This window comes from Taeniopygia guttata, chromosome 11 (genome assembly GCF_048771995.1).
Source record: "Taeniopygia guttata chromosome 11, bTaeGut7.mat, whole genome shotgun sequence".
Classification (NCBI taxonomy): domain Eukaryota; kingdom Metazoa; phylum Chordata; class Aves; order Passeriformes; family Estrildidae; genus Taeniopygia; species Taeniopygia guttata.
The window spans coordinates 12,552,938-12,565,099 of record NC_133036.1 but is presented as its reverse complement, the minus strand read 5'-3'; the positions used below and the strand labels follow the sequence as shown (position 1 = coordinate 12,565,099).

At 39.4% G+C, this 12,162-nt stretch overlaps 1 protein-coding gene across 4 annotated transcripts in view; it reads left to right on the top strand.

Moving 5' to 3' along the window:
• The window catches only part of ADCY7 (adenylate cyclase 7), a 59,750-nt gene that overhangs the window by 25,479 nt on the left and 22,109 nt on the right, over nt 1-12,162 (top strand). For all 4 annotated transcript variants that reach the window (XM_072934392.1, XM_030282416.4, XM_072934391.1 and 1 more), the window contains 8 exons: nt 1,191-1,727; nt 2,983-3,183; nt 5,206-5,367; nt 6,136-6,285; nt 8,539-8,687; nt 9,005-9,116; nt 11,443-11,570; nt 11,822-11,980. In XM_072934392.1, coding sequence (XP_072790493.1) covers nt 1,557-1,727; nt 2,983-3,183; nt 5,206-5,367; nt 6,136-6,285; nt 8,539-8,687; nt 9,005-9,116; nt 11,443-11,570; nt 11,822-11,980 — 1,232 coding nt within the window. In that variant the 5' untranslated portion in view covers nt 1,191-1,556. The remainder of the gene's footprint in view (nt 1-1,190; nt 1,728-2,982; nt 3,184-5,205; nt 5,368-6,135; nt 6,286-8,538; nt 8,688-9,004; nt 9,117-11,442; nt 11,571-11,821; nt 11,981-12,162) is intronic.

Below are 12,162 nucleotides of genomic sequence, written 5' to 3'. Positions count from 1 at the left end.
AGTGATGCAATATCGGGTCTTTTTGTGATTAATCCAAGATTGTGGGGTACTCTGGAAAGAAGTTCTAGTTTCTCATTTTGCAAAAGTACACTTTTTTTTTTTGGTCCAGTCTCACTGTTGATATAGCTGGTTTTGCCTGCTTGGTTGTTATAATTGGATAGGATGTTAGTGTTTGGCTCTATTTACCAGAGGCAGAATTGCTCACTATGGTTTATGAAACTTTTTCCTGCTTTTAATGTGGAAGCAGTCTGAATGTGTGTGTGTGCAGTTAAGCATTTGGTTTTTGAAAGTTACTGGCTGGGATTTGGCTTTTCTGGGAAAGAAAAAAAAAAGTGTGTTTTCGTGGGTTCTTTCTCCCTGGAGCAGTGGCCTTGGGCACCATGGTGACGGCAGTCAAGTGGCAAAGAAGCTGTGGTCCTGTTATCAAGTTTTAATATGACAAAATCCTGTTTTTTCATGCTTCCCTCTATCAAATCCCCGTGCTTCTTTTTTATGGCTCTTGGCATTGAATGAACTATATTAATGAACCTGTATGAAAAATACTGGTCGTTAGAAATAAGCAATACAGTTTATTCCTAAATGTTCATTGTTAGCAGAACACGTGTAATGCCTTGGAAATGTATTACTTAAAGTGGAATGAAATACAAGACTAGATGTTAAGTATCTTTAAAAAGAAGTTTAATGAATTTTGTCTTGGACAGCTGTATTTTCTCATTTTTCTATGCAGTAATTAAAGTGAGAAATTAATAAAAGCGGATTTCTTAATTTTTAAGAAGCATGTTTTGAGAAAGAATGCCAAGTGTATTGTGATTAATGATTATACACACACACACACAGATGCACAAAACTTCCAAGGAGTTGTGAGCATTCAGTTACACAACACGCTGACAGGAACCGTGTCATTTGCTCAAAAGATAAAAACCCATGTAGTACACTTGTATACGAAAGTGTTTGAGTTGCCAGAGCCAGGTGAGCAGAGCAGCCCCTGGCGAGCGCTGCCGGGCACCGCTGACTATGCACGAGGCTCCTGGGCTCCCACCCACCAGCAGCACGTAGCTTCTGCTCGCTGGTCACAGAATGCAGGTAGAGAGTTCAAGGAAAGTTTAAGGAATCAACTGTTTTTATTCCCTCCCTCCTGGAGAACACTGTGTATGATTAACTGTGAATTTACTAATCCTGTCTCTCTGCAGGATTCATCCCAGGAAGTGAGATTCAACCTTATGGAAAGGAGTTTGAGACTTGCAAAGTAATAATTTAAAAAACCCTCATGCCAAAAACACCTGTCTGCACCAATGCAAGTTGATCTGGAGCTTCATGCTTAGTGCTGATGATGAATTGCCTGTGGTTTTGGGGAGGCTAATTCTTGCTTTCGATTGCATTGGAAATCTGAAGTTGATGCTCATGAGAAGTAAAATCAGAGAACGTGGGTTACTCAGTGTGCCTGAAGATCACAGAGGCAGCAGCCAAACGACAAAACTTCTCTTTGAAGCAGTGGCTTCAGCTGTGTCATTGTGTGCACTGGGAACGGAGAGAAATAGCAGCCAGCCTGGGAGAAGATGCCAGCTAAAGGGAAATACTTCTTCAACGAGAGCGATGACGGCAGGATATCGGACCCGCTCTACGAGAAGTACCGCTACACCAGCCAGCAGCATCCTCTCCTGCTGCTGCTGCTCTTCATTGCCATCCTCTTCTGGACTACTCTTATTATAATCTTCTTTGTTACTGCTGTGAGTAAACTTCTCTTGTGTGTGTTCAGTGTTTGCAGAGAGGATAAGGAGTCACCCCGACAGCGCACTAAATGTTTTTGGCTGTATAATATTTCGAGCCACACCGTATCAAAGTTGCAGTGCTGAAAGATATCAAGTAACTGTGCATGTATTACTGTGTATGTTTTTGAAAGGATGGGAAAAGAGGAGAGATTGTCAGGCACCTGCACAATTGGTATAAGGATTGTTTTTCCTTTCTATACATTAAGAACAAATCTTAATCTGTATTGAATGCTAGCTATGATAGTAAGTACTGAAAGGGCCAAGGAAGGAGCAAGAACAGAAATTAAAATGTTCTGCATTTCTCATATGACTTATTGGTTTTTCATCAGGTTATTCTTGAGGTGATTTTTTTCTTCAAATATTTGTAGATATTAATTTCCTTTTCAATTTTTTTTTTTTTTTTTTTTTTTTTTTTTTTTTTTTTGTTAATAAAAACACAACAGGAACCTCCCAGTGTCAACAATGGCTGATTGGTGGAATCAATAGTTAGCAAAGAGCAGTGATCCCATAGGCATAGAAAAGATGCAGCTTAAAGGTTTTTTTGTTATGTAGTGTAATTTGATTTTCTGTAAAGAAATTTGGTGTTGTACAAGCCCAGCTGATAGCTGGTAAGAAGAGGAGTTGATTTAAAGATAATGTTATAAAAAGACAGTAAATTAGCTGTTATAATCCTTCATTGCCTTTTAACTCTGCTTTCCAAACCCTGTGCTTCATGATAAAGGGTCTTCAAGTCTCTCTTTAGCAGCAAATCAAATCATACCAATTGCACTTGTATCCCTTTTACCTTTTATTTCTTAGGAAGGGAAAAAAAGGAGCAACACTACTTTTAACTATTTATCCTCTGTGGAACTTAGACCACTGTTACACTCCTCTTCAGCAAAGTTTAAACTCTAAATGCATTTCTTTGGGTACATCTGCATTACAGCTACATTGTAGTTAGAACATAGTGGTTTGGGGATTGCCTTTTAAGCTAGTTTGGAAAATAATAGCAGTGGAACTGGGGTAGAATGAGTATCTATAATAGTATTTATTATATTAGCTCTGTATGTGTGACTACCAGAAAATGTTCATGCTGCCACATCTAGTCTACTTAAAAACCCAGGTTAACTTATTTCAAAGGTATCTAAGCTATGTCCAGGGCAGTATTGGTGCATTTTGCATTTTTCTGAGGGGACATTTGGGCCAGCTGTAACTGTTTGTTTTGCATTTGCAGGAAGCTCATTCCCACCTTGCCTTCATCATCGCCGTGTGTGCTGCCCTGGCCGTGTTTGCAGCCATGTACTTGCTGCTGTGCATGGAGTCCCTGTTCCGCAGGTGGCTGGCGCTGTTTGGGGTGGTGGCTTGGGTCTGCTTCCTCACTGTGGGATATGTTTCCCTTTTTGAAAAAGGAAGTGATTATCAGCTGTGGGAACAGGTGTGTATGTTGTGTTCATTCAGTGGCTTGCATAGGACTGGTGGTCACTTGTGGATATATTTATGTGTTTTAGCCTTTCAGAATGTCATAACTGTGTAATAACTCTTCTGAGATTTAGGTTAACTTTTAAAAATTTGTTTTACTGGTTTGTTGCAGTAAAATTTATTATTACAGTGAAAATACATTTCAGTGAAAAAATGGAATAATTGCATAAACTTATGTGGGAATTGCATCTTTAAGTTGTAGTTGAATGTGATTTTTATTTACTTATTTACTATGAATTAATCTCTGAGTGATTTTTTTGTTAATAATTCTTGCTTTATTCATTTATTTGGGTCAAAGAGGTGTTCAAGAAATGTATAAAGGACTACAGAGCTGGGTGTGCCCTAGGGAGCAGGTTTTTAAGTCAGGGGAGAGGTGAAGTGAACAATAAGGATTAATGACACATCCTGGCATTGCTGGGTGTGGCTAAACTTCATTGCTTGCTATCTCTGAACAGAAGATGGGTGATTTCATGAAGCCAAAAATATCATAATTTGTAGGAAACTCCTCCTAAGATCTCATAATGCAAGCAGAAGAATTTTAATTAAATAAAAATGACTTTTTATCTTTTTTTATGAACTCCACCCCTTCCTTTCTTTATTTGAATAAAGATCAGAAATTATCAGTTAAACAACCAAAATCTGATTTGCATTATGGCCTTGATCCAGCACTGTACATTTGGAGTTGCTGTTCAGTATTTTTTAACCTAAGGAAGTGCCTCTTACCTTAGCAAACCCCCCAAAATGTATTGTTCTTAGCTATAAATGCAAATACGTAACAAAGCAAGATTTGGTTTTGCTGCTTTCAGTGCTGCAAGCCAATGTGGTGTTGTCGTGTGGCAATAATTCATTCATATTGATTTTAAATCTAAAGTATAAGGATGCCCTACTCTGACAGTGGATAGATTTATTTTGGATTTTCACCTCAAGTTATGAATTTATCACTAATTAAAGCTACTGTTTATTTATTTTGTTTAAATGAAGGTATGGCCCTTGTTTTTCCGTCCTTTGCTTGTGCTTATAAAACTATCACAGAGCATTCAGAACATTGTGTGATGGGGATTGCAAATATGGCAGAAAAAAATTATTTTTCTGCAGCTAAAGTAGTAAGATATACATGGAAAAATATTTTTGTTGAATGAAAATTTTATTTGCCTGTTCATCTTATTATTAGTGTCCCAGTCAAAATATCTATTCTGGGAACATATTTAAGGGCAGACGGGACCTTGAGACTTCCTCGAAGGAAGCTCTTGTCTGGAATGGCACAATTTAGTTGCTGTGATGAGGTGGAGCTGAGTCGGGAATGCTACAATATATTCCTCTGATCAGGGTTGTTAGAGTCCATATATATATATAAAAGCTGACAATTGTACAATTGTAACAAGTCTATAAATATGACTTTAAGTTTTACGTACCTTCCCACTGATCTGGAGCAGTTCAGTTCTGCATTTTATAAAATGCGTGCAGGTTAGTGGTAATAAAGGTTATTCTCTTGTGGGAGGACCAGGAAGTATTGGTTGGATTTTTGTTTTTTATCAAACACAAAGCAAACATACGCCTGTGACTGGGTGATGTAAAAATTAGAAAAGTATCTTCCAACAGGTGAGAAATCTGATTCTATTCAGTATTGTTACCCTTGCAACACACTGTTCCTGATGTGTGAGTACAAAGTGCATCCAAAGTGCATCTCCAGCTGTAAAGGATAAGTTCAGGATAAAGGGCAAGGACAAGTGAAAAAATTATAGGTGATATGTCATGTTAACTCATCTTGTCTATGAGCCTGTAGCTCTTAATCCCTCAAAACTCTCAGAACTACCACTGTCCTTATGATTTTAACTGTGTTTTGAAACACCAATATCTAATTGTTCAGCCTGAAATTGAGCGGGAATCCTACTGTTTTGCTCCTGTTTCTGTAGTGGTTTTTGGGATTTACCTAATAACAAGTATGTGTGATTATTTTTTTTTCTTTTTCTTTCCAAAGGTGCCATTCTTCCTGTTCATAATCTTCACAGTTTATACCATGTTACCCTTTGGGATGAGAAGTGCTGTCATAATTAGTGCTGTTTCTGCTCTCTCCCATATTGTTGTTTTAACTGTGGTAAGTGTGACATCTCAAGGAAATAAGGAATCCATTCCATTTCAGGTAAGGAAATAACTTGGTTACATAGTGAAATACTCCAGTCAAAGTACCCTTTGTTTTTGGCATAACTATTCTATTTAGAAAAGTTCCATTGGTGTTTCAAGTTTGTGGATTTGGAGCTTGGGCCCAAAAACCCTTGGGCTTTTTGTAGAATTGCAAATTTTTAAATCTATAGTGCAACTCTGTTTTTCTGACCTAAGTGGAAAAAGCAAGTTTGTTATATTAATTTTTAAACTAAATTGTTAAAAATATGCCTAGCTTAGTCACAGTCACTCTTCCCAACCTGTGCTCTTTCAGGTGGGTCTACCTACCTTCACCAGGCACTGCCACAGGGTGGATCAAAAGGGCCAGTGCTGCCCTGGGGTGTTGGAGGGCCTGGGAGCGCAGCCTGCTGCGTTCAGGGCTCCCAACACTCATTAACAGGGTGTGTTCACAGCAGCACCCAGCTCATTCCTGCAGGTGTGTGCCAGGTTCCACACAGCATGCTGATGCAGGAGTTTGTGCACTGGTTTTCCACAAACCAAGCACTGGTGACTGCACATAAATGTTGAATGATATCATAGCATTTTCTGTTTCATTACTGTGACTGTGAAAGTTAGATTAGATCTGCCAAGTCCATCCTGGGTAATAGCAATGATGATTTGTTATGGGATGGGGTAAGAGGAAATGAGACATGGTTTGGGATTGATTGTGTTTTATGGGACTAATATGTGTGTTAGTGAAGTATCAATGACTGCCCTGCAGTAGGTAAATATTTTTCTTCTTGTGCAGCTCCTTGCCAATGCTGTAATTTTCCTCTGTGGCAACTTCATGGGTGCATTTCACAAACGCCAAATGCAGGTTGCTTCATGGGATTTGTACAGATACACCTTAAAGTGCATTCAGGTCCGAATGAAACTGAAGATTGAAAAGAGGCAACAAGTGAGTGAGCTAGTTCATGTTATGTATTGCTTGTTTTCATTTCCAAAGTCTGCATAAATTCATAAGGTTGGTGACTAATCCATGTTGAAAGGCTTGGTCCAATCTTTGAGATACCCACCTAGTGTCAAAAATAAAAGTTGTGCCATTTGTAACAAAAGAAGGAAGTTAAAGGGAGGAAGCTATTTTCTGGGGCTTGTCTACATGAAAATCACAGTATTTGTAACAGGAATGTAATTAATGTAATTGCCAGTCATTTTTAGTTCCTTTTTTCCTAGAATAAACTGTTTCTGGGACTGGCCTAAGATAACTTGAGGGCATAGCCTTAATGCTCTGAAATTACTTGTAAAGTAATTTTAGTAGTTAGTTTTATAGCTCGTGTGGTCACTTTTTTTGCATTGAATTCTAAAGTATTATTTGTTCTTACATTTTATTGTCTCACAAACTGTTTTTCCTTTACTAGAAGGAGAAAATTGCATGTGAAGGGAGAAAAAGAAATCATATAATAGATTAAAATATTTATTTTCATAAACTCCAGTGGTATTCAAAGAATAACAAGCATGAATTTCTTACTGAGGAAGGTTTGTAGAGGGATACCAAAGCTGAAACTGAGGCACCTTTCCTGGTCTAAATAGGGTTAAGAAGTGTTCTACAAGGCTGATGTATATCGTGTTCTCTGCCCACCAGTTATTAGATAAAAAGAAGGGGCTGAAAAATGACTGACGTGATCAAACTTGGAAGAAGAAAATGCCACACTGCTAGTGCGATCTGTTCTCTGATGCTAATCTTGTGAGATGAGATGACAGATCTGCATGAAAGCCCTGGCAGAATTCCCCACGCAGCTACGCAGCTACCGGGGAAGCCTCTGATCATCTCACACAGGCAGTGTGCTCTCATTTCCTGGGCAATGTGCTCACTTCCATGGGTGTTCAAGATTTTGGGTTTGGGATTGTTTTTTGTAATGGTTCCTTGTTTGAAGTGTAAATGCGCTTAAGTCTATGGAGAGCTTTGTTTTCATCCATGTTGCAATTTATCAGGCAATTCGGAGTATCCTTTCTGCCACCCACTTGTCTGTGAAAAAGATGTGAGAACTGCAGTTCAGGGTTCCTCACTGCTTCCTTGAAAACTGTGTGATGTGTCAGCCTCGCAGTGGGCCTGTTATATTCCCTGGGATTCGGCTGTCAGATTAAGTTCTTTCTTAGGATTGACTGTCCTAGTACCAAAACAGTAGGTGAGGGAAAGGAGGTGTTTCTAGTTCTGGGATCAGTCTCAAGCTAAACTGCACGGACGAGTACTTGATGCTCAGGGACTGTCTCTTCCCACTGTGATCCCAGGGTATTTCTTCTGGGGGGCAGGCACTGGTTAAAAAACCCTGGCAGCTCACTGCTGCATGGCTGTGTTGGATGGTCAGGGAAAGGGGACAAGGACTTGGACCCAGGGGACAGCATTTAGCATTTTACTTGGCTGCACAATGTATTAATCTTGCTGTTGATATTGTCTGAAAAATTTCCTGCTTATAGCTGCTCTACACAACATTTCATCTTCCATCTCTGCGGTGGGAGAGCCCTCCCTCACTCAAAGTACTCTCTTTTTGTCATCCTCTTCTGCCCAGCAGCTTACTAGGGTCTTCTTTGAAGAATGGGCATTTGAGTGAGAGTGAGTGTAAAAGGGCGCCCTGAATAGTCAAACAATGGAAGTGGGTTTGGAGGAGTCTGTTTCTTGTTCAGTTCAAAAGACTTAATTTCAGTGGCTTTGCTTTGGTTTAGCTAAAGCAGCATGCAGCTGACACTTTTGTACCTGTTGCTGCTTTTCCAGCATTTGAGACTTTGCAAACGTTTGTAATACTGAATAGATAGTTAGGTACAAAACATAAGCTTTTACAGAACCTTTATCAGACAATGCCAACATAACACTGACATCAGTGGACAAAATAAAATATAATTTATCCAGAAAATGTAGTACTGAATATTGACATTTTGTGTGTGTGTTTCATGGTTACAACGGAATGTCACACCTAGGCCACAAGGAACAAAAGAAAAAAATATGAAACAGAATTGTGAAATCAGTAATTTGGAGAATACCAATTTAAAAATATCTTCTGAAAAACCTGACATGTGTTACTCAAAAACTATTTGAATAAAGACATTTTTGTTTTGGTTTTTTTTATGCCTTCTTGCAGTCAGTAGAATTCTGCAGTTTCAGACTTACTGTGTTAATAATTTTGCACAATTATTCCTCCCTCCCAACTTTTTTAAGGAAAATTTGCTTTTATCCATCCTGCCTGCTCATATCTCCATGGAAATGAAGCTGGCAATCATTGAGCGACTGAAGGAAACTAATGATAACAGGCAGATGCATGACAACAACTTCCACAGCCTATATGTAAAAAGGCACCAAAATGTTAGGTAAGTGGAAGCCCTAGAAATAATTGTATTGATATAATCTGATTCTTATCAGTACATATGGTCTGGTGGAATTAAAATTTGAAGGCAGACTGTGAGGCTGAAGTGAGCTTCTTTCCTGCTGTGGGAAAATAACGTGTGTTGAACTGGTGGGCTGTCTTTGAAATCAGGGGAGATACTTGAACCCTTTTTGCTGGAGTTGTTTGCCAAAGAGGAGAGAAATGTTTTCTGTTAAATGCATTTCAATAGTTATGCTGGCTGTGGAATTGATGTATCTTCATATTTCACTTTCCCTGCTTTTTCCTTTTGCTCTTGTCTAGCATTCTTTATGCAGACATTGTAGGATTCACTCGCCTTGCCAGTGACTGCTCTCCTAAGGAACTTGTAGTGATGCTGAATGAACTCTTTGGAAAGTTTGATCAGATTGCAAAGGTAGGCTTACAGCTTGTGCTGTAGGATAAAGGACTTTGGAAAAAGAAGTCTTTTTGCACAACAGGAGGCACCTGGGTGTTAGTCCTCAAGTCAGGAAGGCAAGACTATTTTTGCTTTAAAGCTAACTGGCAAAATCACATTAAAACAAAACATAAATAAAAAATGGGAAGTGTAGCAAGTTGCTACTGTAATTCCTCTTGGGTGTGTAGGTTTATCTATATCATTTAGGAAATTTTCTGATGGTGGTAAGTGATTGCAGCAGGGGTGTAGGAAGTTCTGTATACAAACTCCACTGAGGAGCTTTGCTGTGTGCAGCTCAAAGCTCCATTTGTTTGACCCCATAAATGGAGAACTCTCAGACACGCATTTAAGTTCATAAATTCAGAGGCATCAGGCAAAGAGTTCTTTAGCTCAGGAGTGAACTAAAGAAAGCTTCCTGTTACTAATGGATACTTAAAAAAAGTGTAAGACTGGGGAGTAGCCCCTGTTTAAAATAGTCCCTATTAAGACATATCCTCAATATTGACCCTTCAGCCTGTCAGGAATTGTTACCACTTCCAGGTGCTGCTTGAGGTTAATTTTTTGCAGCAGTAACCACAAACTCAGGTTTTGCTCACATTATAGGGACTGTATCATCTACATGTTTGTGTGTTGTGTTTGTGAAATCCTAAAAATTTGTCAGAAAAAATTGAAAAACTCAAAAGTTATTAATGTAGCAGATGAGTGAAATTGCTGTAATTAAACCCTTGTGGATATAATTGAATAAATTCTTAAATATGCCACTGGTTAAAACCTGGCTAAGGTGCTAATAACATTTTTGACTAAATGGCATGGCTAATTTTTGCATTTATCTGAATTCAGTTGCTGTTAAGTGTTTAAGTACTGACAAATAAAAGTTATACTATATCTATTGCAGTTTTATTTTGTGAAGCAGCTATAAAGACAGAGTAAGTTATGTCATCTTAGTAGTCAAACGGCAAAATTTCTTTTCATGCTGAAGTAGAAGCTGATGTTAAACACATTTGGTCAGGTTTTGTAACTGTTTTGCAGATACAAAAATAGAAAAAATCTAGATTTTGAGTGATGTGTTTTAATTTCTCACTGCTGTATGCAAATTGCACTGTAATGTCTGGATTTAGTGAGTCAAAGTCTTTTGCAACTCTGTGGTTGAGCTGTGAGAAGAGGTTCCTGCTTTTTGTGCTATTTTTGTTCTGCCAGGGAGTATTCTGTCATCTTTTCCATAAAGTACAAATATTGCAAGCTCCAATTTACCTAATAAAATTGATGGACATTGAGCTGGATGCTGAAGTGCAGCAGCTCTAATCCAGGGCTGGTTTTCCCTGCTGATCCCTCTGAGCTTGTCACTTGTGGCACTGCTCAGAACCCTCTGGGATGGATTAAGATGTGGAGACTGATGGATGTTCCCTAAAGGCTATAACTGATCAGGGAAAACAGCTCAATTTGGAAAATTGTCACATATTTGGGCTGATTTTGGAGTTGATGTAGGAACTGTGTATCCCACAGCAGGTAGTGTTGAACAGCTGGAGCTATTGGCTGGCCCAAATTAAGCCCTCTCTGCTTGCCAGTCAAACATTACAGAGCCTTGCAGAATTAGCCCTGGCTTGCTTGCAACCTTTGTAGTTAAAATTCTTGAGTAAAGTGTTAACAAAAGACAGTATCAGAGACTTATTGCTCTCTCCTGCCTGTCATTGGCAGCAGTATCCTATGTTGTGCAGTTAGGAAAATGTTGGGGTTTTTTTGCTACCAATCAGTATTGTGGGTTTTTATTATCGATAGCAAGCTGTAGTGTGTCCCAGCTTTCTCTCCAGTCATGTTTGAAATAACGAAAAAACCCCATTTTGCATCTGCACAACTACCAGTTTGGGCATCTGAATTGTTAAGTTTTCCCACAAGTCTGGGAGGTTTTATGACACCTCACACTGTTACTTATGAGGCTGCCATATAAAAATAGAGGGAAAACGGCCCGTAATTCAGATGAAGATTAAAAGATAGATAAGTAGATTTCATATTTTAAATGGTAAATTTTGTGACGATTTTATTTTATTTATGGTTTTTTCAATTTTACACCGTTCAAGAAAAAGGCGAGAAACTAACAAGATGGTTTTATTTCAGAAATGCTTCAAGTGGCCATTTTTGTAATCTCTAGTGAGCAATGTCCAGGCATTCAGATATGGGGAATAAGAAATAAGTTTTGTTTCAACAAGGATTGAACAAAGCCTGACTTTCTCAAACCAGAACCTTTGGAACTGTTACCCTACTTGCAGTTAATTTTTTCCTGTTAAAAAAGTTTGGTGTAATTTTTCAGGAGAATGAATGCATGAGAATAAAAATCCTGGGAGACTGTTACTACTGTGTCTCAGGCCTGCCTGTGTCCTTACCAGTTCATGCCAGGAACTGTGTTAAAATGGGGCTCGACATGTGTGAAGCAATAAAGTAAGTGTTACACAGAAGGTTGTTTAAAATATAGATACTGTGCAGATATTGAATTAAGTTGAATTCACTGCTTAAACTAATTTAATTAATTAGTTTTCTTGTCAACATTCAAAATGTATTTATGAGCTGTAGTTCAATAGTTCTGATCATAAGTTTGTCTTGCCTTTGCACCAAGTGTATGATGAGACTAAACCTTAAGAGGAGGAGGAGATAAAATGACAAGTCTGCTCTATCCCTCGATGCTTCCCCAGGCAGGTGAGAGAAGCCACGGGCGTGGACATCAACATGAGGGTTGGAATCCACTCCGGGAATGTGCTGTGCGGGGTGATCGGCCTGAGGAAGTGGCAGTACGACGTGTGGTCCCACGATGTGTCCCTGGCCAACCGCATGGAGTCTGCCGGAGTGCCGGGGTGAGCCAGGGCCCGGCCGGGCTGGGCTGAACCGAACCGAGGGCCCCTCTGTGCAGGGCTGGGCTGAACCGAACCGAACCGAGGGCCCCTCCATGCGGGGCTGAACCGAACCGAGGGCCCCTCCATGTGGGGCTGAACCGAACCAAGGGCCCCTCCATGCGGGGCTGAACCGAACCGAGGGC